The following is a 25,404-nucleotide window of genomic DNA, read 5'->3' as shown; positions in this document are numbered from 1 at the left end:
TCTCGAATGCTTGGTAAGTACTGGTACTGAGCCAACACTACTGATCTACTGGAGGGTCACACATCTATATGAACCTTTGTTAGACCTGTGTATTCGAACTTGTTATTCAAGCCATAAGGCCTAATCTAATTTTCATCTGTGTACCCCACTGATGTGTGGGTTTGTTTCAACTATCCTGAACGCTTATTTGCTATTTCATTGACACACTATCAGTACTTACCAAGCATTCGAGATGTACCCCTGATGAAGTCTTACAGCAAGACGAAATGCGTTGGTTATCTATTTTTAACACCTATCTCTGAATTTGCAATAAGGAGGAGGAGTCTGTACAGTAATTGTTTGGTGTCAGTTGTGAAGGAAGGATACTTCACTATCTTTGTACCACTGCTTGTGTTTTAATTTTTAATAAATTTGATATGGAACATGTTAATGTGATTTTCATTAAGCTCTAAAATATTGAGCAGCTATATCTGGGAGATCTCTGCTGAGTCCTATTAAATTATTGGGTGGAAATACGACCAAAGGGCGCCCATTCCTCTATTGCTACACATATATATATATATATATATATATATATATATATATATATATATATATACTTGCAAATGTCGGATCGGCACTCTCCTGGAGAGAAGTATGTTGCTCAGGTGCCCTCTGGAGGAATTTCATACACAGGCTGTATAGCAGACAGCGGCACTCAGAGACTGACAAAGCAAAAGTAAAGTGCTAGTGCTTTTGATTCATGGCTGGTAAATCCATTTACCAGCCATGAATCAAAAGCACTAGCACTTTACTTTTGCTTTGTCAGTCTCTGAGTGCCGCTGTCTGCTATACAGCCTGTGTATATATATATATATATATATATATATATAATAGAGCAAATTCAGGCGGCACTCCTCGGATTTTCAAAGTCAAATGAAACAGCTACACAAGCTTGGTTTTCAACGTTTCAGGTGCTGTTTAATCACACCTTTCGTCAGGATACAAACATAAGAAATACCACATACCTTATATAGATCACCAGTGCCCAGATCCCAATCACCTTCCCCACCCATTTCCGGTCACGGGCGCCGTCATTACACACGGCAATCCACAGCTGGCACGAAAACGGGTTGCCCTAGCAACCAAACAGTCACCACGTCACCTCCGTGTTTCCGATCATCCACACCCCCAAAGCCCGTCCACCGGAAGTGCGTCAAAACGCCTCTACCAGTGAGCGAGCAGGGGAGGCGGGGCCCGTCACCCCGGTGACAAGTAAACAATAACAAGTGAATCGGTGCACGGTGTACGGATACATGCTGGATAACGACACTGGCGGTTATAGTAAATAACTGGATCTCAGTATATACAGCAACATTAAGCATAAATAGCATCAAAAGCATGCAGGGTTGGTTAAATGGGACTGGATGCTGCAGAGCAATGATGTTACTGGGTCGGATGTCCGAGACCTGTTAATGCCCTGAGGACGGGGCGAGTCCCCGAAACATGTCGGTATAATAAAACTGACAACTTTTTTACTTCAGCAAAAACCTGCGTGAGTGCCGCCTTTATTCCCCACATGTATCCATGAGGTAACCCCTCTGGGAAGGCACCGCAGTATCTTCACCTCGCGTAAAGAGTGCCGGGACTGTCTGTCTATATATATATATATATATATATATATATATATATATATAATGGTGTATGGGTGCTCTGCACTCGCTGGAAGTTGTTTGAACCTAGTCACTAGACGAAACGCGTTGGGTTGTTATATTTGATGTTATCTCTGCATATCATACGAGGAAGAATAAAGATACTGCACTAAGTTGCCGATATTCCTCTACCAACTTCAGTGATGGAGTATTCAAAGAGAAATTACATCATTTTGTCTGTGTAATATGATGGACATGCTTCTTTGCTTCTGTACATTTTAATACATTTTTTATGAAAGAACAGTTCATGTTTATGTTTTAAAAGTATTGATAATTGTGAAACCCACTGGGTTCCCTGTATTTATAGGTTAAAATAACCTTTGGGCGCCAATTTCCTTTCATATATCTATCTATCTATCTATCTATATATATATATATATATAAAATTTTCGGTGTTCTGACGAAAACGTTATATTAACATTGAAACGTTGACAGCGGAAGCAAGACTCCCGTCGTCTTTTCAGTAGCTGTGAGTGCCGCCTACTTGGGCTATACATGGGCTTGACATTTCGCTCCACGGGAGGTTTCTGTCCTCCCTAAGCTCCCCTTAGGACACCTGCGATATGGTTTGACAGGTGTACTGCCCAGGTCAAACTCCCCACCTGCGTGTGTGCATATATATATATATATATATATATATATATATATATATATATATATATATATATGGATTTGACATGGGTTAGGATGTAAAGACAAACTACAGTAACTACCTTTAGTTTAGCTGACCCTGCATCATCGGTGGGGCCGCTCCTGTAGCCTGAAACAGAAAATATAGGAATTTAATACCTATTGGTAATTCCTTTTCTCGTAGTCCGTAACGGAGACTGGGGAACTATACTTTAGTACCGTGGGATACAGATCGGGTCCACTGAAGCCTGGCACTTTAAAACCTTTAGAGTGTGTATGTGTGTGCTGGCTCCTCCCTCTATACCCCTTCTACCAGACTCAGTCTAGGAAAACTGCCTGAGGAGACTGACATACCCTGAAAGAAGAAACACATACAACAGCGGTGAAGCAACAAGCCAACACACAACCCAATGAAACAGGAGCGCTAACTGAACAGAGGATAGCGACAACCAGCATAACAAGGACAGCAAAGCTAATCCCACATAGCAAACGGGCCTCAACTGTGGCTCAACCAACACTTACATCCAGTAAACAGGATACGAAGCACCGAGGCGGGCGCCCAGTATCCACTACGGACTACGAGAAAAGGAATTAACGATAGGTATTAAATTCCTATTTTCTCTTACGTCCTAGTGGATACTGGGGAACTGTACTTTAGTACCGTGTGGGAAGTCCCAAAGCTCCCAAAACGGGTGGGAAAGTGCCGAGACCCCTGTTAAACCACCTAACCAAACTGAAGGTCATCCTTGGCCAAACTGTCGAACCTGTAGAACTTCACAAACGTGTTCGAACCAGACCAAGTAGCCACTCAGTACAACAGTAAAGCCGAAACACCCCGGGCAGCCGCCCAGGAAGAACCCACCGAACTTGTCAAGTACAGGCCTGTTGAATAGATAGCCTGAGCCAAAGAGCAATAGATTGCTGAGAAGCCAGCCTACCAATTTTGGTGGCATCATAAAGGACAAACAGCGAGTCAGATTTCCGAAGACGAGCCGTCCTTTTGACATAAATCCTCAGAGCCCTCAGAACATCCAAGGACTCTGGGCCCACAGAAACATCAGCCAGCACCGGAACCACAATCGGCTGATTCACGTGAAAGGCTGACACCACTTTAGGCAAAAACTGAGGTCGGGTCCTAAACTCAGCCCTATCCCCATGAAAAATTAAGTATGGGCTCTTACAGGATAAGGTCCTCAATTAAGAAACCCGTCTTGTAGACGCCAATGCCAGCAACATGACGGTCTTCCAAGTGAGAAATTTAAATTCCACCTTCTGTAAAGATTCAAACCAATCCAACTGAAGAAAGGACCAAACCACATTTAGATCCCAAAGTCTGCACCTCCGGCAACAACGCAAGTTACATCTGGAAGAAAATAGAGAGAGCCGAAATCTGTACTTTGATGGAGCCCAACCGTAGGCCCATATCCATACCTGCTTGCAGGAATAGCAGAAAAAGGAGATTTATGGTAAGACTTACCATTGTTAAATCTCTTTCTGAGAAGTACACTGGATTCCACAGGGAATAACATCGGGGTGTAGAGTTGGATCTTGATCCGAGGCACCAACAGGCTAAAGCTTTGACTGTTCCCAGGATGCACTGCACCGCCTCCTCTATATCCCCACCTCCAGGCACTGGAGCTCAATTTTGTTAACCAGTCCAATGCAGTAGCAGGTAAAAGAGACGACAGTAGGTAGTAGCCACAGATAACCACATACTCACAACAGGAGAAGGTACCAGCGGCTAATGCCATACAAACCCAAAGAAGCTAAGTGCCTCAGGATGGGCGCCCTGTGGAATCCAGTGTACCTTGCAGAAAGAGATTTAACAATGGTTAGTCTTACCATAAATCTCCTTTTCTGCAGCGGGGTACACTGGTATTCCACAGGGAATAACATTGGAAATTTCCTAAAGCAGTTACTCATGGGAGGGGACGCACTGTAGCGGGCGCAAGAACCCGGCATCCAAAGGAAGCATCCTGGGAGGTGGAAGTATCAAAGGCATAGAACCTGATGAACGTGTTCACTGATGACCATGTAGCCGTCTTGCACAGTTGTTCTAGTGACGCGCCACGGCGGGTTGCCCACGAAGGTCCAACAGACCTTGATAGTAGCAGGAGCTGGAAGACCAGCCTGTACATAAGCTTGTGCAATCACAATTCTAATCCATCTGGCCAAGGTCTGCTTATTCGCAGGCCAGCCACGTTTGTGAAAAACAAAAAGGACAAAGAGACAATCAGATCTCCTAAGAGAGGCGGTTCTTTTCACATATATATGGAGAGCCCGTACCACATCCAAAGACAGATCTTTGGAGGACAAACCACGAGATATAAAGGCCGGAACCACAATCTCTTGGTTAAGGTGGAAAGACGACACCACCTTAGGCAGATAACCAGGGCGAGTTCTAAGAACCGCACGGTCACGGTGAAAAATCAGAAAGGGTGACCGGCAGGACAATGCACCCAAGTCTGAAACCCATCTAGCAGAGGCAATAGCTAGCAAAAATAAGACTTTAAGTGTAAGCCATTTAAGGTCCACAGACTCAAGAGGTTCAAACGCAGACTCTTGTAGGGCATCCAGAACAACCGACAAATCCCAAGGGGCCGTAAAACACCCTGAGTATGAATGTCAGGCAGAGTCGCAATTTTTCTCTGAAACCATACCGACAAGGCTGAAATATGAACCTTGAGGGAGGCCAGACGAACGCCTAAGTCCAGGCCCTGTTGCAGATAAGCCAAAGGTTTGGCAGTACTGAACTTGTACGCATTATAATTCTTAGCCGCACACCAGGAGAAGTAAGAAATCCAGACCCTATAATAAATCCGAGCCGAAGCCGGTTTACGGGCTTTCAACATAGTTTGAATGACTGCCTCAGAAAACCCCTTGGCACTCAGAACTGAAACTTCAAGAGCCACGCCGTCAAAGCCAGTCGGGCCAGATCCTGGTAGACTCAAGGGCCCTGAACAAGGAGGTCTGGGCGTTGCGGAAGTAGAAGAGGACGCTCTATCGAGAGACCCTTCAGGTCTGAGAACCAATGCCGTCTGGCCCACTCTGGAGCGATTAGAAGTAGAAATCCTCCTTCTTGCTTGAACATCCTTATTACCCTGGGCAGGAGTGACACTGGAGGGAACACGTATGGCAGCCGAAAGTTCCATGGAATTGTCAGGGCGTCCACGAACGCTGCTTGAGGATCCCTTGTCCTTGGTCAGAAGACCGGAACCTTGTGATTTTGTCGATACGCCATCAGGTCTACATCTGGTAGGCCCCACTTGTCCACTAGGAGTTGAAAGACTTCCGGATGAAGGCTCCACTCTCCTGTGTGTACGTCCTGATGACTGAGGAAGTCCACTTCCCAGTTGAGGACTCCCGGAATGAACACTGCCGATATGGCTGGCAGATGGCGTTCCGCCCATAGAAGAATCTTTGACACTTCCATCATTGCCATGCGGCTTCGAGTGCCGCCTTGATGATTTATGTACGCCACCATCGTGGCATTGTCCGACTGTACTTGAACAGGCCTGTTCAAGCACTGAACACTGCACGCAACACCAGAATGTTTATCGGAAGGAGAGATTACTCCCTGGTCCATCGACCTTGAAGAGAGTGTTGCTCCAACCCCGCAGACTGACATCCGTCGTTAGGAGGACCCAGTTGGAGATCCAGAAGGGACGACCCCTGCTCAATCGTTGGTCCTGGAGCAACCAGCTCAGATACAGATGAACTTCCGGAGTCAAGGAAATAATGCGAGACCTGATCCGGTGAGGCAGGCCGTCCCACTTGGAAAGGATTAACCGCTGCAGAGGGCGAGAATAAAATTGAGAGTACTCTACCATGTCGAAAGCCGACACCACGAGGCCTAGTACTTGCATTGCCGAGTGTATCGACACACGAGGGCGAGAGAGGAAGCATCATATCCTGTCCTAAAATTTCAGGACCTTCTCCGGAGACCAGAACAACCGTTGGTTGTGTGTGTCCAGTAACGCCCCTGCTCTGAGCAGGAACCAGCGGGGATTTCTTCCAGTTGATGAGACACCCGTGGGCTTGCAGGAATTGGGCCGTCAGTTCCAAATGACAGAGGAAAACCTCTGGGGAGTTCGCCAGGATCAATAAGTCGTCCAGATACGGCAGGATCCTGATACCCTGACGGCGGAGAAGGACCGTCATGACCTTGGTGAAGTTTCGCAGAGCCGTGGTCAGTCCAAAAGGCAAGGCCTGAAATTGATAATGTAGGTTGCCAATAGCAAACCGCAGATATTGCTGATGCGACATGGCAATAGGTATATGTAGGTAAGCATCCTGTATGTCCAGGGATACCATATTGTCCTTGGGCTCCAAGCCCAGAAACAGAGCAAAGAATTTCCATACGGAATTTGGATACCTTCACAAATTTGTTCAAAGACTTGAGGTTGAGAATGGGCCGAGAGGATCCATACGGTTTCGGAACAGCGTTGAATAGTACCCCCTGTCTCTCTGAGCCAGAGGCACTGGCACTATCATTCACTCCTGTGTCCAGGAGGGATTGTACCACCAAATGTAGAGTTTTTGCTTTCAACGGATCTGAAGGGATATTTGTCGAGCAAAACTGGAGAGGGGGACGTTTCTCGAAAGAAACGGTGTATCCGTGAGTGACGACTTCCCTCACCCAGGCGTTTGAAGTGGTCTGTAACTATACCTGGGTGAACCGTAGAAGTCGGCCTCCCACCCTGGAGTCCCCCATGCGGAGGCACGCCCATTCATGCAGCAGGCTTGTCTGGTTTTGAAGCAGGCTGACGGGCAGCCCAGGAACGGTTAGGTTTGGGTTTAGAAGTTTTGGAAGTGCGAGCCTGTTTCGGGTATGCCTGACCCTTTGCTTTACTTGGAGGTCAAAAGGAACGAAAGGTAGTACTTTTGGCCTTCGGGACATAGAGGGAGGAGCCAGCACACTCATACACACACACTAAAGGTTTTAAAGTGCCAGGCTCCAGTGGACCAGATCTATATCCCACGGTACTAAAGTACAGTTCCCCAGTATCCACTAGGACGTAAGAGAAAAATAAATAGTCCTTTATCTTGAAACTTTCACAGACAGTTCTATCCATCAATGTTACAATGAGGGATCATTTCAGCACCCCAGAAAATAGGATTTTGGTACTTACCAGATAAATCCTTTTCTTTGAATCCACAGGGGTCACTGGAGTACTCTTGGATATGGACAGTTTGATAGCAGGGATAGGCACATTTAAATATTTAAATGTGTAACCTTCCTCACCCTCCATACTCCCAAGATGCCTCAGTGTTTTTTGCTGAGTCGAATAGGAGCGAAAGAGAGGATGAACAATGGAGAATTACATATAACATTATAAGATAACGGACAACTATAAAGTTGACACATAACATAGTGGACAACTAGAAAGCTGACACGACAATAGATAACAATCACCTTAACATCAGAAATGACCCTTCTTTACAGGCGCAGGATACTTGGGATATATTGCTACAGATGCATTGGAAGATGTTTAACTTGATGCTGTACAGTGCTTGGTGCTGACGCTGGTGAGGAGGAGTGATCCGTTATCCGGGAGCGGAAGCGACGTTGAGCGACGCAAGAGCACGTGTTACGGAGGGGCTGCAAGTGTTGGTGCCAGAGCGGGGGGTACCGGTGCGAGTGTCTGCAAGGCAGAGAGCCGGGAGCCAGGACCTGGTCATGAGCCTACAGAAAGGCGCTGAAGGGAGCTGGCTGGATGGACACGCTGAGGCAGGAGGGAGCTGTGTCCTGGAAGCAGGTGCTGCTGCTGCTGCAGTACAGACACAGAAGCCGGGTGCACATCTGCAAGATAATGGAGGTGCAGGGAGACTGAGCAACTGCAAGTGGGAAGGACATTGGCAAAAGTAGAAGGGCCCCAGCAGATGAGTATTAGCTTCCTACTATATTGTATGTGATTGTTTTCTCTTTTTCTCTCTCCCCTTGTCCTTGATTTAATTAACAGTTTCTTTTCTGTTGTGACTACTGTTTCTCTTCACAGCTAGGCCATAGTATAATATCTTATTGAATAGTTAAATTGTTTTAATTGTTTAAATTGTATTATTTTTCTCGGAAGGTAATAGGGAGCTAGGGTTGTCAAGAAAATGGGTGGGGCCGTGATTGAGAGTCTCACTCAGTGCATGTCGTGCAAGATGCATGCGCACCTGGAGCAACCGGCCCAGTGTGAATACATCTGTGAGAGCTGCGTGCGAACGGTTGCTCTGGAAACCCAGGTAACTGATCTAGAGCAAACCATCTGAGGGATATTCACAATCTCGAGCAGAGCTTAGATAGATCGGTGGAAGAGTTGCAGGGGGTGCACTGGTAGACGAGGATGAACAGGTAGCCAGCTGGGTCACAGTTAGAAGGAAGAAAAAGTGGGGGAGGCACGACATCTCTGAACTACCACCAAACCCTAATAAATTCGCCCGATTGGACGTCGATTCGGAGGATGGTAGTGAAGAAATGTTGGTGCCGGAGGTGACTGTTCCCTCCAGCAACCGGAGGAGCGGCCCCCTCTGGCACGGAGGGGATGAAAGAAAGCGAGGTACTTAGTCAGATTGTGGTGGTAGGGGATTCTATTATCAGGAAGACAGATAGGGCAATCTGCTACCGGGGACCATGATCGCCGTACAGTCCGTTATCTCCCGGGTGCTTCCCAGTTGTCCACTCCTGGAATGAATACTGACGACAATATCACTTGGTGATGCTCGGCACAATTCAGGATTCGAGCAACTTTTCGCATAGCCATGCGACTTCGAGTCCCTTCTTGTTTGTTGATGTATGCGACTGCCGTCACGTTGTCTGACTGAACCTGAACAGTCTGAGACTGGAGCATCTGAACTGCCTGTCTCAGCGCATTGTAAATTGCCCTGAATTCCAGGACATTTATTAATAGTAATCTTTCTCAGTATAACCACAGACCTTGAAGCCGACAATGTAGGACCACTGCTCCCCAACCTCTGAGACTTGCGTTCATCATCTGAATTATCCAATTTCAGACTCCGAACAGTCTTCCGGCGGTGAGATTGAGTGTGTGGAGCCACCAGAGCAGTGATACTCTGGCCCTTGGAGACAAGCGCACCATCTGATGAATCTGTAGACAAAAGACTGACCACTGTGCTAGAAGATCCAGTTCAAATGAACGTGAGTGAAATCTTCTGAAGTGGAGTGCTTCTAAAGACGCCACTATATTCCTAACAGTCGAATGCACAAGTGCACCGAGACTGTCCGTGGATCGAGCACAAACTGAACTAGAGGATGAATACTTTATGCTCTCTGTTCTGGCAGGTAAATTCTTTAATCCACCGTATTCAGACTCATTTCTAGGAATTGAATTCTGACACGGAACCAGGCTTGATTTCTTGAAGTTGACAATCCAACCGTGCAGAACTAGCACATTGCACGTTAGTAAGGCATGTTGAAGTAGTATTTGTTGAGACGGAGCCTTGATGAGAAGGTCGTCTAAATACGGAACTATTATCACTCCCAGGGATCTGAGATGAGCTATTATCACAGACATCACTTTTGTGAATACCCGAGGCACTGATGAGAGGGCAAACAGTAGTGCCTGAAATTGATAATGGTTTTGTTATACTGCAAACCTTAAGTATGCCTGATATGGTGGCCAAAATTGGAATGCGTAAGTACGTATCCTCGAGATCCAGCGAAATTATGATTCCTGTGGTTGTAAACCTGTAATCACTGACCACAGGGATTCCATCTTGAATAGTAAGTGACATAATGATTGAGCCCCTTTTGGTTCAATATCGGTCTAACCAAGCTGTCTGGCTGTGGTACTACAAAAAGATTGGTATAATAACCTTGACCCTGTTGGTGAACTGGAATCAAAACGCGCCGCGTCGAGATGTCCTGACTTTGCGCCAACAGTAGGATTCCATCCTATCTTTCATTTAATATAGTCTCCTATAGGTGTGTGTGGTGACACATCAGGGTAGGACCCTACGCAAGGCAGCAAAGAGAGTGCGCAGGAACATACCTTACATTTCATTTTTCAGATGTCCTAGAGAGTCCAACAGACCGAGTAGAATGGTCTTTGCTGGCAGCAGGAGCTGGGAGTCCAGCCTGCGCATAGGCTTGTGCAATCACCATTCTAATCCATCTGGCCAAAGTTTGCTTATTCGCAGGCAAGCCAAGTTTATGAAAACCAAAAAGTACAAACAGGGTATCTGACCTCCTGATAGAGGCAGTCCTCTCAATGTAAATACGGAGAGCCCTTACCACATCCAAAGCCCGTTCTTTGGAAGACAGACCAGAAGAGATAAAAGCTGCAAACACAATCTTTTGGGGGAGATAACCGGGGCGAGTTCGAAGAACTGCCTGGTCACGATGAAAAATCAAAAAGGGTGGACGACAGGTCATAGCGCCTAAGTATGACACCCTCCTGGCAGAGGCAACAGCCAGCAGAAACACGACCTTAAGCGTAAGGCATTTAAGGTCCACAGACTCAAGAGGTTCAAATGAAGACACTTGTAGGGCATTTAAGACAACAGACAGATCCCATAGGGCCACAGGAGGGTCATAGGGAGGCTGAGTGAAAGTATGCACGTCAGGAATAGACGCAATTATTCTCGGAAACCACACCGACAAGGCAGATATATGAACCTTGAGGGAGGCCAGACGAAAGGCCTAAATCTAGGCCTTGTTGCAGAAAAGCCAAAAGCCTGGAAGTTCTGAACGAATAGGCATTATAATTCTTAGCAGCACACCATGTGAAGTAAGAGTTCCAGACCCTGTAATAAATCTGTACAGAAACCGGTTTGCAGGCCTTCAACATAGTTTGAATAACAGACTCAGAGAATCTCTTGGCCCTCAGGAGTGAAGCTTCAAGAGCCACGCCGTCAAAGCCAGTCTGACCAGGTCCCGGATAGACACAAAGGCCCTGAACGAGGAGGTCTGAGCGTTGAGGAAGTAGAAGGGGACACTGGATCGATAGACACTGCAGGTCTGAGAACCAATGCCGTCTGGGCCATGCTGGAGCGACTAGAAGTAATATTCCTCTTTATTGCTTGAACTTCCGTCGTACCTTGGGCAAAAGTGACACCGGAGTGAACACGTATGGCAGCCGAAAGTTCCATGGAATTGCCAGTGCGTCCACGAATGCTGCTTGAGGATCTCTTGTCCTTGATATGGAGACCGGAACCTTTCTATTGTGTTGAGACGCCATCAGATCTACATCTGGTAGGCCCCACTTGTCCACTAGGAGTTGAAAGACTTCCGGATGAAGACTCCACTCTCCAGCGTGAACGTCCTGACGACTGAGGAAATCCGCTTCCCAGTTGAGGACTCCGGGAATGAACATATTGCTGGCAGATGGTGTTCCGACTAACAGAGGATTTTTGATACTTCCAGCAATGCTATGTGGCTTCGAGTGCCGCCATGATGATTTATGTCGCCACTGTGGTTGCAGTGTTCTGATTGTACTTGAACAGGCCTGTTCTGTTCTAGAGGCAGGGCAAGTGTCAACGCATTGAACACTGCCCGCAATTCCAGAATGTTTATCGGAAGGAGAGATTACTCCCTGGTCCACCAACCTTGGAGAGACTTTTGCTCCAACACCGCGCCCCAACCCCACAGACTGGCATCCATTGTCAGGAGGACCCAGTTGGAGATCCAGAAGGGACGGCCCCTGCTCAACTGTTGGTCCTGTAGCCACCAGCTCAGTGACAGACGAACTTCCGGAGTCATGGAGATCATTTGAGACCTGATCCGATGAGGCAGGTCGTCCCACTTGGAAAGAATTAACCTCTGCAGAGGGCAGGAATAAAAATAAGAATTTACTTACCGATAATTCTATTTCTCGGAGTCCGTAGTGGATGCTGGGGTTCCTGAAAGGACCATGGGGAATAGCGGCTCCGCAGGAGACAGGGCACAAAAAGTAAAGCTTTAGGATCAGGTGGTGTGCACTGGCTCCTCCCCCTATGACCCTCCTCCAAGCCTCAGTTAGGATACTGTGCCCGGACGAGCGTACACAATAAGGAAGGATTTATGAATCCCGGGTAAGACTCATACCAGCCACACCAATCACACTGTACAACCTGTGATCTGAACCCAGTTAACAGTATGATAACAGCGGAGCCTCTGAAAGATGGCTCACAACAATAATAACCCGATTTTTGTAACTATGTACAAGTATTGCAGATAATCCGCACTTGGGATGGGCGCCCAGCATCCACTACGGACTCAGAGAAATAGAATTATCGGTAAGTAAATTCTTATTTTCTCTATCGTCCTAGTGGATGCTGGGGTTCCTGAAAGGACCATGGGGATTATACCAAAGCTCCCAAACGGGCGGGAGAGTGCGGATGACTCTGCAGCACCGAATGAGAGAACTCCAGGTCCTCCTTAGCCAGGTTATCAAATTTGTAGGATTTTACAAACGTGTTTGCCCCTGACTAAATAGCCGCTCGGCAAAGTTGTAAAGCCGAGACCCCTCGGGCAGCCGCCCAAGATGAGCCCACCTTCCTTGTGGAATGGGCATTTACATATTTTGGCTGTGGCAGGCCTGCCACAGAATGTGCAAGCTGAATTGTATTACACATCCAACTAGCAAAAGTCTGCTTAGAAGCAAGAGCACCCAGTTTGTTGGGTGCATACAGGATAACAGCAAGTCAGTTTTTCTGACTCCAGCCGTCCTGGAACCTATATTTTCAGGGCCCTGACCACATCTAGCAACTTGGAGTCCTCCAAGTCCCTAGTAGGCGCAAGACACCACAATAAGCTGGTTCAGGTGAAACACTGACACCACCTTAGGGAGAGAACTGGGGACGAGTCCGCAGCTCTGCCCTGTCCGAATGGACAAACAGATATGGGCTTTTTTGAGAAAAAAACCACCAATTTGACACTCGCCTGGTCCAGGCCAGGTCCAAGAGCATGTTCACTTTTCATGCGAGATGCTTCAAATCCACAGATTTGACTGGTTTTAAACCAATGTGTTTTGAGGAATCCCAGAACTACGTTGAGATCCCACAGTGCCACTGGAGGCACAAAAGGGGGTTGTATATGCAATACTCCCTTGACAAACTTCTGGACTTCAGGAACTGAAGCCAATTCTTTCTGGAAGAAAAATCGACAGGGCCGAAATTTGAACCTTAATGGACCCCAATTTGAGGCCCATAGACACTCCTGTTTGCAGGAAATGCAGGAATCGACCGAGTTGAAATTTCTTCGTGGGGCCTTCCTGGCCTCACACCACGCAACATATTTTCGCCACATGTGGTGATAAGGTTGTGCGGTCACCTCCTTTCTGGCTTTGACCAGGGTAGGAATGACCTCTTCCTGAATGCCTTTTCCCTTAGGATCCGGCGTTCCACCGCCATGCCGTCAAACGCAGCTGCGGTAAGTCTTGGAACAGACATGGTACTTGCTGAAACAAGTCCCTTCTTAGCGGCAGAGGCCATAAGTCCTCTGTGAGCATCTCTTGAAGTTCCGGGTACCAAGTCCTTCTTGGCCAATCCGGAGCCATGAGTATAGTTCTTACTCCTCTACGTCTTATAATTCTCAGTACCTTAGGTATGAAAAGCAGAGGATGGAACACATACACCGACTGGTACACCCACGGTGTTACCAGAACGTCCACAGCTATTGCCTGAGGGTCTCTTAACCTGGCGCAATACCTGTCCCGTTTTTTGTTCAGACGGGACGCCATCATGTCCACCTTTGGTAATTCCCAACGGTTTACAATCATGTGGAAAACTTCCCCATGAAGTTCCCACTCTGCCGGGTGGAGGTCGTGCCTACTGAGGAAGTCTGCTTCCCAGTTTCCATTCCCGGAATGAAACACTGCTGACAGTGCTATCACATGATTTTCCGCCCAGCGAAAAGTCCTTGCAGTTTTTGCCACTGCCCTCCTGCTTCTTGTGCCGCCCTGTCTATTTACGTGGGCGACTGCCGTGATGTTTTATCCCACTGGATCAATACCGGCTGACCTTGAAGCAGAGGTCTTGCTAAGCTTAGAGCATTATAAATTTACCCTTAGCTATATTTATGTGGAGAAAAGTCTCCAGACTTGATCACACTCCCTGGAAATTTTTTCCTTGTGTGACTGCTCCCCAGCCTCTCGGGCTGGCCTCCGTGGTCACCAACATCCAAAACTGAATGCCGAATCTGCGGCCCTCTAGAAGATGAGCACTCTGTAACCACCACAGGAGAGACACCCTTGTCCTTGGATATAGGGTTATCCGCTGATGCATCTGAAGATGCGATCCGGACCATTTGTCCAGCAGATCCCACTGAAAAGTTCTTGCATGAAATCTGCCGACTGGAATTGCTTCGAAGGAAGTCACCATTTTTTTACCATGGCCCTTGTGCAATGATGCACTGATTTTAGGAGGTTCCTGACTAGCTCGGATAACTCCCTGGCTTTCTCTTCCGGGAGAAACACCTTTTTCTGGACTGTGTCCAGAATCATCCCTAAGCACAGGAGACTTGTTGTCGGGATCAGCTGCGATTTTGGAATATTTAGAATCCACCCCTGCTGTTGTAACAGTATCCGAGATAGTGCTACTCCGACCTCCAACTGTTCCCTGGACTTTGCCCTTATCAGGAGATCGTCCAAGTAAGGGATAATTAAGACGCCTTTTCTTCGAAGAAGAACCATCATTTCGGCCATTACCTTGGTAAAGACCCGGGGTGCCGTGGACAATCCAAACGGCAGCGTCTGAAACTGATAGTGACAGTTCTGTACCACGAACCTGAGGTACCCTTAGTGATAAGGGCAAATTTGGGACATGGAGGTAAGCATCCCTGATGTCTCGGGACACCATATAGTCCCCTTCTTCCCGGTTCGTTATCACTGCTCTGAGTGACTCCATCTTGATTTGAACCTTTGTAAGTGTTCAAATTTTTTTAGATTTAGAATAGGTCTCACCTAGCCTTCTGGCTTCAGTACCACAATATAGTGTGGAATAATACCCCTTTTCTTGTTGTAGGAGGGGTAATTTAATTATCACCTGTTGGGAATACAGCTCGTGAATTGTTTCCCATACTGCCTCCTTGTCGGAGGGAGACCTTGGTAAAGCAGACTTCAGGAGCCTGCGCAGGGGAAACGTCTCGACATTCCAATCTGTACCCCTGGGATACTACTTGTAGGATCCAGGGGTCCTGTACGGTCTCAGCGTCATGCTGAGAGCTTGTCAGAAGCGGTGGAACGCTTCTGTTCCTGGGAATGGGCTGCCTGCTGCAGTCTTCTTCCCTTTCCTCTATCCCTGGGCAGATATGACTCTTATAGGGACGAAAGGACTGAAGCTGAAAAGACGGTGTCTTTTTCTGCAGAGATGTGACTTAGGGTAAAAAACGGTGGATTTTCCAGCAGTTGCCGTGGCCACCAGGTCCGATGGACCGACCCCAAATAACTCCTCTTCCTTTATACGGCAATACACCTTTGTGCCGTTTGGAATCTGCATCACCTGACCACTGTCGTGTCCATAAACATCTTCTGGCAGATATGGACATCGCACTTACTCTTGATGCCAGAGTGCAAATATCCCTCTGTGCATCTCGCATATATAGAAATGCATCCTTTAAATGCTCTATAGTCAATAAAATACTGTCCCTGTCAAGGGTATCAATATTTTTAGTCAGGGAATCCGACCAAGCCACCCCAGCTCTGCACATCCAGGCTGAGGCGATCGCTGGTCGCAGCATAACACCAGTATGTGTGTATATACTTTTTATGATATTTTCCAGCCTCCTGTCAGCTGGCTCCTTGAGGACGGCCCTATCTATAGACGGTACCGCCACTTGTTCTGATAAGCGTGTGAGCGCCTTATCCACCCTAAGGGGTGTTTTCCAACGCGCCCTAACTTCTGGCGGGAAAGGGTATACCGCCCATATTTTCTATCGGGGGGAACCCACGCATCATCACACACTTCATTTAATTTATCTGATTCAGGAAAAACTACGGTAGTTTTTTCACATCCCACATAATACCCTCTTTTGTGGTACTTGTAGTATCAGAAATATGTAACACCTCCTTCATTGCCCTTAACGTGTGGCCCTAATAAGGAATACGTTTGTTTATTCACCGTCGACACTGGATTCAGTGTCCCTGTCTGTGTCTGTGTCGACCGACTAAAGTAAACGGGCGTTTTAAAACCCCTGACGGTGTTTTTGAGACGTCTGGACCGGTACTAATTGTTTGTCGGCCGTCTCATGTCGTCAACCGACCTTGCCGCGTGTTGACATTATCACGTAATTCCCTAAATAAGCCATCCATTCCGGTGTCGACTCCCTAGAGAGTGACATCACCATTACAGGCAATTGCTCCGCCTCCTCACCAACATCGTCCTCATACATGTCGACACACACGTACCGACACACAGCACACACACAGGGAATGCTCTGATAGAGGACAGGACCTACTAGCCCTTTGGAGAGACAGAGGGAGAGTTTGCCAGCACACACCAAAAACGCTATAATTATATAGGGACAACCTTATATAAGTGTTTTCCCTTATAGCATCTTTTTTATATATTTCTAACGCCAAATTAGTGCCCCCCCTCTCTGTTTTAACCCTGTTTCTGTAGTGCAGTGCAGGGGAGAGCCTGGGAGCCTTCCCTCCAGCCTTTCTGTGAGGGAAAATGGCGCTGTGTGCTGAGGAGATAGGCCCCGCCCCTTTTTCGGCGGCCTCGTCTCCCGCTCTTAACGGATTCTGGCAGGGGTTAAATATCTCCATATAGCCCCCGAAGGCTATATGTGAGGTATTTTTAGCCAAAAATAGGTTTTCATTGCCTCCCAGGGCGCCCCCCTTCCAGCGCCCTGCACCCTCAGTGACTGCCGTGTGAAGTGTGCTGAGAGGAAATGGCGCACAGCTGCAGTGCTGTGCGCTACCTTAAGAAGACTGAGGAGTCTTCATGCCGCCGATTCTGGACCTTCTTCTTGTTTCAGAATCTGCAAGGGGGCCGGCGGCGAGGCTCCGGTGACCATCCAGGCTGTACCTGTGATCGTCCCTCTGGAGCTAATGTCCAGTAGCCAAAGAAGCCAATCCATCCTGCACGCAGGTGAGTTCACTTCTTCTCCCCTAAGTCCCTCGTTGCAGTGATCCTGTTGCCAGCAGGACTCACTGTAAAATAAAAAACCTAAGCTAAACTTTTCTAAGCAGCTCTTTAGGAGAGCCACCTAGATTGCACCCTTCTCGGCCGGGCACAAAAATCTAACTGAGGCTTGGAGGAGGGTCATAGGGGGAGGAGCCAGTGCACACCACCTGATCCTAAAGCTTTACTTTTTGTGCCCTGTCTCCTGCGGAGCCGCTATTCCCCATGGTCCTTTCAGGAACCCCAGCATCCACTAGGACGATAGAGAAATTGAGGGTACTCCACCATGTCGAAGGCAGACGCCATGAGGCCTAGTACTTGCATCGCCAAGTGTATCGACACTCTTGGGTGAGAGAGGAAATATCGGATCCTGTCCTGAAGTTTCAGGACTTTCTCTGGAGACAAAAACAATCGTTGGCTGTGTGTGTCCAGTAGTGCCCCTAGGTTCACCAAGCTCCGAGCAGGGACCAGCGGGGACTTTTTCCAGTTGATGAGCCACTCGAGGGCTTGTAAGAATTGGACTGTCAGTTCCAGATGACTAAGGAGAACCTCTTGGGAGTTCGCCAGGATCAGCAAGTCGTCCAGATACGGCAGAATCCTGATTCCCTGACGGCGGATAAGATCCGTCATCACAGCCATGACCTTGGTGAAGATCCGAGGGGCCATGGCCAATACAAAAGGCAGGGCCTGGAATTGATAATGTAGGTTGCCAATAGCAAACCGCAGATATTGGTGATGCGACATGGCAATAGGTATGTGCAGGCATACCATATAGTCTTCAGGTTCCATGGCCAGCACAATAGGGCGCAGAGTTTCCATATGGAATTTGGATACTCTCAGAAATATGTTCAATGATTTGAGATTGAGTATAGGCCGGAAAGGACCCATTTGGCTTCGGAACTAGAAACAAGGTCGAATAGTATCCCCTTCCTCTCTGAGATAGAGGCACCACCACTACCACTCCTGTGTCCAGGAGGGATTGTACCACCAAGTGTAGAGCTTGCACTTTTAATGGATCCGAAGGGATAACGGTTGTGCAAAACTGGCGAGGGGGACGGCTCTTGAAAGAGATTGCGTACCCGTGAGAGACAACTTTCCCGTACCCAGGCGTCCGAAGTGGTCTTTAACCAGGCCTGGGCGAACTTAAAAGAAAGAGTTGTAGATTATCTTAAATCCAGAAATTTACAGGATCCCAAACAGCATGGATTCACTGTGGGGAGATCATGTCAAACAAATCTTATTGACTTTTTTGACTGTGTAACTAAAGTGATGGATAAAGGTGGAGCCATGGATATAGCTTAGCTATACTTTAGTAAGGCTTTTGACACTGTTCCACATCGCAGGCTGCTAACTAAAAATGGAAGCTTGGGATTGAATACTAGGATTATTGAATGGATAAGATCTTGGTTGCAGGATAGAAAACAGAGCGTTGCGGTAAATGGAGTGCATTCACAGGAGGAAAATGTTACCAGTGGAGTGCCCCAGGGATCTGTACTTGGACCAGTGCTTTTTAATATCTTTATTGGTGACATTGCAAATGGCATTAAAGGGAAAGTATGCCTTTTTGACGATGACACAAAGGTAAGCAACAGGGTAGACACACCAGGGGGGGTAAAACAAATAACTGAGGATCTAGGTAGACTAGAGGAATGGTCAAGAGTGTGGCAATTACAGTTTAAAGGCCACAAATGCAAAATCATGCACTTGGGTCTCAATAATCCAAAGGCTAAATATAGTATTAATGGACTTATACTGGAAACTACTGATGAGGAAAGGGATCTAGGAGTCACTATTTCAGGTGACTTAAAGGCAGGTAAGCAATGTAACAAAGCAACGAGGAAGGCTAGTCAGATGCTTGGCTGCACTGGGAGAGGAATCAGCAGCAGAAAGAAAGAAGTAATAATGCCACTGTATAGGTCATTGGTACTGGCTCATCTAGAATACTGTGTTCAATTCTGGAGGCCATATCGTCAAAAGGCTATTAATACATTAGAGACTGTACAAAGAAGGGCAACTAAAACGGTGCATGGCCTACATCACAAAACATACCCAGAAAGACTAAAAAAATCTCAATATGTACAGTTTGGAGCAGAGAAGGGTAAGGGGGAACATGATAGAAACTTTAAAATATATCAAGGGTTTTAACAAAGTCCAGGAGAGAAACATTCTCCATATGAAGAGAAGCAATAGGACACGAGACTGGAGGGGGAGGTTCAGGAGAAATATGAGGAAAAATTACTTCTCAGAAATGGTAGTGGACAAGTGGAATAGCCTCCCATCAGAGGTGGTAGAGGCTAAGACAGTAGAGCAATTTAAACATGCATGGGATAGACATAAGGATATACTTACAAAGAAAAAAGGATCAAATAAGTTTTGAGATAAAAATATGCTAAAAAAAAGGGGGGGCAGACTAGATGGGCCAAGTGGTTCTTATCTGCTGTCAAATTCTATGTTTCTATGACAGGCGGCTTTACAGAGGAGACAGAGCCCTGCAGTCCCGGAGATCAGCTCAGCTACTAATGAAGATGGCGCAAAAATCTGTCAGGGAGTGAGGGAGAGTGAAATGCAGCTACAGGGCGGAAACACCAGCAGTAGATGGCGCCCGGAGCTGTGGGAGGGGCTACAGGTCAGCACCTTATCCCCTATGCTGACCTCACCACCGGGTACTGTGGAGCCTATGAAAAATGGACTTTAGTAAATCCGACCTGTGCTCCCTGCCCTGGTGGATATAGTGGGGTCCCTGTGTAGTACAGTGTCCACGCCAGTGGCGCAGTCCTTCTCCTGGGACCGCGATTTACCGGTGGATCCCACCTGAGGGACCCTCTTACCTCTTCCTACGCGATCCTGGAGAGCGTCAGCGGTGGTGTGCCTGATGACCGGTACGCCTCCACTGCAAGTACCCGGGAACCCAGCCACAGGAGTATGCAGCGCTGCTGGGGAGGTGATGGAGCTGCAGCACAGAATGTCAGAATGACATAAACAGTGCTCCAGCCCTTGAAGTCTTCTTAAAAAAGCTATTTTCAGGGCTGCCTTCCCACCTGTTAGTGACCAACTTACAAACTGAGCTCCAGTGCCTGGAGGCAGTGCTGTGCATCTTGGGAACAGTCAAAGTTTTAGCCTGTTGGTGCCTCGGATCAAGCTCCAACTCGACACCCCCAATGTGTATTTTATATTTATATATTATATATACATATATATATATATACATATATATATATATATATATATATATATATAAAAGTACTTTTCCAGATATAGAATCACTTCCTTATTAAGCAGTGCTTTATATACATTCCTACATATAAACATTAGATCCCTATGTACAAGGGACCATACCTCCCCGCCACTTGTCCCCTATAAGCCGTGTCTGTAAGCCCCCCGGCTATTAGAACCTGCTATCAGCGATGAAGGGAGTGGTGCTGAAGGGCCGCGGCAGCAGTGAGAGCTGTCCGCGGCCGAGGACAGTGATGCGCTTATAGCAGGGAGAGGCGAGCTGCTGCAGCCTTGGAGCTGTCCACGGCCGTCTTCCCCCTCAGCTACCTTGACGCTGTGGGCTTGTGAGGGAGTGACAGCGGCCAGCGGCAGCACGAGCTGCATGAGCTGTCCGCGACCATAGTATGAGCGAGCCGCGGCAGCCGTGATGCTGTCCACGGCTTAGTTGTATACTGGGAGTGGCTGGCGGCCAGAGCGGGGAGCGGTGGGGGCAGCAGAAGGCGCCCAGCGGTGTTACAACAGGAAAGGCACCTGGAAACGTGCACAATGTAAAACGGAGCGGCGGCAGCGTGAACTGCCTACCCGCTCCTTACCTTGCTTGGAAAGTTAGTGGAGGCTCTGACGGTGCGTCTACATTCAAGCTCTGTCCAGCTCCTGCAGCCCTAGGCTGAATCAGCTAAAGCTGACATAGGTCTATGGCGGGACTCCTCTATCTGAGTGCTGGCAAGCTTCTTCTGCCAACAGCAGCACACACAGACCCGTACCCAAGCTTCTTAATAAGCTGGGAAGGGCTGTGGTGAAAAATTAGAAAGTAAAAATTAAAAATAACATTAAAAGATCTGGAACTTCAGTCCAGGATGTGCTATCCCATGAGGCACATAAAAAATTTGGATTTTTTTTTTTACTTACTGTAAAATCTCTTTATCCGAGTCCATCTCGGGGACGCTGCGCACTTACACTTAGGATAGAGTGTGAGTATGGAGTTTGGCACAAGCTATGAAAAGAACTAACTCCTCCCCCTCTAACCCCTCCCATCAACCCCCTGTTCAACAGGAAATACTCCTCAGTTCAAGTTTAACAAAGCTGAGAGAGAGAAAACAAAACCAACAATCAATAACCAGACAAAAGGGAAGGGATCGCAGAGTCCCCCAGATGGACTCAGAGAAAGAGATTTTACGGTTAGTAAAAAAATCCTAATTTCTCTATCATCCATCGGTGGGACGCTGTGCACTTACACTTGGGTGATATCCCAAAGCAAGCCAAAGAGGGGGGGTGGGGGAGGACAGGCGGGAAGTCCGCCTCTAAGATCAGACGCCCAACAGAGGCATCCCCCCATACCAAAACTATGGAAACAATAGAATCCTGTGAAGGTTGCCGCTCTAGACACCTGCACAATAGAGGCACCTCCGCGAACAGCCCAGAAGACCTCAACGGCCTGAGTCGTACAATTACGCAGAGGGTCAGGAACAGCAGAGGGACACATAAGGCAGACGGAAAGTTGATGTGACCCAATGAGCCAGAGTGTTCTTATCGACTGGTCAACCTCAGTGGGGTGCACCATTAAGAAATAACAGCGTGTCCGTACAGCGAACTTAAAATGTTTCAGTTCAAGGTTGGTCTTGAACCCAGATCTCTATATACACTGGCCTCTAGCATTAGTGCGCTGAGCCACCGCTCCTGTGTTGAAAAAAGTAGTTTTGTATGTAAAACCACTCTATCATCATAGAAAAACCAACAAAGATGGACTGCAGCAAAGGGCTGCCAACTCAGAAACACGCCAAGCTGAGGCAATGTGATTAGTTTGCGAGCCTGAAACATAGTCAGGGCTACTGACTCAGGTAAACTTATTACTCTGATGATGCTGTTCTCCACAATCACGCCTTCACAGTCAGACGAGACAAATCCCGGTGATGACAAAGTTTGAAAGTGAAAATCTGGCCGAAGTGGTACACTGTAAGAAGTCTTGGCCACCATGGTCTGAAGCATTGCAGAGCAGTGACAACAGGCAAATCTGGAGCGATTTAGGAAGACGGAAAGAACCACTGGTCAAATGCATTGAAGCACTCACTGGATCTTGCCAGAGGCAGAAACAAATATGCCAGATGAAAGTGACATGGAGCTAACACGGCGTCCATGATTGCCACAAAAGGATCCCCGAAGCGATCACCGTACCAAGGAAACCCTTTTTGCAGAGACAAGAAGCCCTGAGGTCGATGTCGGCTTGTCACACAGGAACACCAAAATCAGAAAAACCTGCTGGTTTATTTCACTTTCTTCAGGGAAGAAAAGCATGACAACCCAGTTGTCCACTCTGGAACTGGAGACGGACGATATTGCCGGAACCCAAAGTTCCGCACTCTTTATATGAAAGTTCGACTGGATGCAGGCTACAAGACCATGCTAATCTCCTCTGTATCGTTCCAATTTTTTTTTCTTCTTTTTTTAGTATATGTGCTGCCAAAGCGAGCACCTGTAGAAAGCCTTCAGCTGGAGTCAAGGCGTCGTGGATTGCCCGGAGATGGAAGTGACATCTCCACTTCGGACCTCAATGTTTTTGAAACCTAAAACTGTAACGTCTGAGACTAGTGACTGTGATTATGACCGTCAATGTCAAGACAGAAAATGGAGTCCTATACATCAGATTCGGATTGTGTAGACAATCACTCCTTTAGGTGTAAAAGTATTGACCACAGATTATTTTACATTAATTCAGCAATTAACATTTTACCAAAATTTGTGTGCTAAATTGTAAACAGAGTACCAGTCCCACTACACTGTCATAGAGCAAGCAAAAGCAGACTCTGACAATACCGGTATTTGTGTACCGGTCCTAGACGCACTGCAATACCAGGACAATGTATCAAGTGGAGAGAGCAAGATCCTCTTCTATCTCACTAAAAACTCATGTAACATATTGCCCCTAGATAGGGAGCGTATCAGATATTAAACTGATAAAAACAGATATTACACCTGAACATTGCTAAAAGGCCGAGATAATAAGCAAATATCACTTGCATATTGATTGCAGTTAGTGGACTAAGTACTGGAGGCAGTAAAAGTCCCACTATACCAGCTATTGAATAAAGCTATACAACCAATTTGGTGGACTAAATGCTGAACACAGTAATAGCCACTGTAGTGCCAGTAATTACAGGAGAGGGCATTGTTTGTGCATGACAACACAGGTAGGATATTCTAACAAGCAAATATCATGTGTATATTTGGCATAGTACAGAAACCTGCAATAGTCCCAGAATACTTGCTATTGTGTATATTATACTATAGGCAGATCACTTGTAAAGTAATCACGTTGTGGGCTAGTTACTGATCACAGCATTAGTCCACTATATCTCAGTGCAAAGAATGACAGTGCTCCCCTTCCCTCTCATGCTGAGCTGCTGAGCTGCTGAAATGCGATCAGGAGCTTCCTGCAGTGCTGCTGGGGCTGGGCCTAATCGGGTGAGGCAATTTATACTGGTTTGAGGGTGCCAAAACACCCAGAAACTTCCTAAATTAAAGATAATAACAATGTTTCTGTCTAGAGTTGGGCTAGAACTTAGGTCTCTATACATATTGGACTCTTGCACTAGTGTGCCGAGCCACTGCCTCATGGCTGAAGAAATACAGAGAGAGGGACTTAGTATGTGTCATGAAGCTGCACAAAATGGCACCTCCCTGTTTCGGGGGCAGGGCTTAGCAGCGCAAACATCGGGACCTGAGGCACTTTATAATACTGCCCTCAGTGTCCCCTGGCCACCGCTGGCCCCTGGAGTCAGCGCAGCCACCCCTCAGCCATCATACAGCCCTTACAGTGACCCAGCAGGGCACAGGAGACATACAGCCAGCAGACATACAGCATGGGGGACTCACTCTGAGGGACTGTCATAGATCGCGCCAAGCAAACTAAATTGTGGGTCCCTCCCTTTAGAAAATTTGGGTCCTACTGCACCATTTCTGGGTCCCATCACATATTATTGGTGGGGGGGGGAGGGGGAGACCATGCATCTGTTGGGGAAGTGCTGGGGGGGGGGGGGGGGGGGGGTGCAAGGGACAGGCTGTGCTGAGAGTAAGATAGCAGCTGGAGCAGTATTGGAGGGCAAGGAGGGGGTTAGAGGCAGGCAGCACTGGGGGTAGGGAGGTGGTAAGGGCGGATAGTCGTTATGGCAGTACTGGAGGCAAGGGGGTTTATTGGGACAGGCAGTACTGTGGAGTAAATTGCTGGGGCAAGGGGGGGTAGGCAGTACTACTGGTACTGTATAGAAAGAAGCTTCCAGTTTAATTATCACAAAACAGATACATTAATATATGCACAAACACCCGCAGGTAGCCAATGTAATTTCCTGTAAAACATTCCCTGCCTTTAAGCAGTACTGTGCTTTTATGTTGCACATGCTATATCACTGCTGTAACCCCTTCATACATAATCTCCACTATATGTCACTGCTGGAAGTTATAAAAAAAAGAAAATGAAAGAGAATGTAGAGTGGAGACGAGTATGTATTAAGAGCTTACAACAGTAAAATAATATGTTCAACATAAATGTACAGTACTGCTTAAAGGAAGGGAATGTTTTCCAGGAAATTACATTGGCTACAAGCGGGCGCGCACCTAGAAATGTCATTGCTCCGTCCTAGGTCTCATGACGTCACTGCCGCCCTTACCTCATTGTTTAGGTTCAGCTGCAGTTTCAGGACGTCCTGACTTCTGCACAGAGGCCGGTCACTACATTGGGACATAGGACCCCCTGCAACAACAATGTCAGGAGAAAGACTCCCCTCCTGTCCTCCGACACGGACCGCCTTCTCTTTCTTTGTTGCAG

General features: G+C 47.3%; 1 protein-coding gene and 1 non-coding gene across 2 annotated transcripts in view; both read right to left on the bottom strand.

Moving 5' to 3' along the window:
- The window catches only part of DNAJC17 (DnaJ heat shock protein family (Hsp40) member C17), a 121,849-nt gene that overhangs the window by 44,619 nt on the left and 51,826 nt on the right, over positions 1-25,404 (bottom strand). Inside the window, exon 7 of the mRNA XM_063947776.1 lies at positions 2,405-2,451. Coding sequence (XP_063803846.1) covers positions 2,405-2,451 — 47 coding nt within the window. The remainder of the gene's footprint in view (positions 1-2,404; positions 2,452-25,404) is intronic.
- LOC134981540 (U2 spliceosomal RNA) lies at positions 23,400-23,585 on the bottom strand. The gene has a single exon (XR_010190677.1). It is a non-coding gene; the product is annotated as a U2 spliceosomal RNA (small nuclear RNA).

Source organism: Pseudophryne corroboree, chromosome 12 (genome assembly GCF_028390025.1).
Source record: "Pseudophryne corroboree isolate aPseCor3 chromosome 12, aPseCor3.hap2, whole genome shotgun sequence".
Classification (NCBI taxonomy): Eukaryota; Metazoa; Chordata; class Amphibia; order Anura; family Myobatrachidae; genus Pseudophryne; species Pseudophryne corroboree.
The sequence above is the reverse complement of the archived record's forward strand: the minus strand, read 5'-3'. Positions and strand labels throughout refer to the sequence as shown.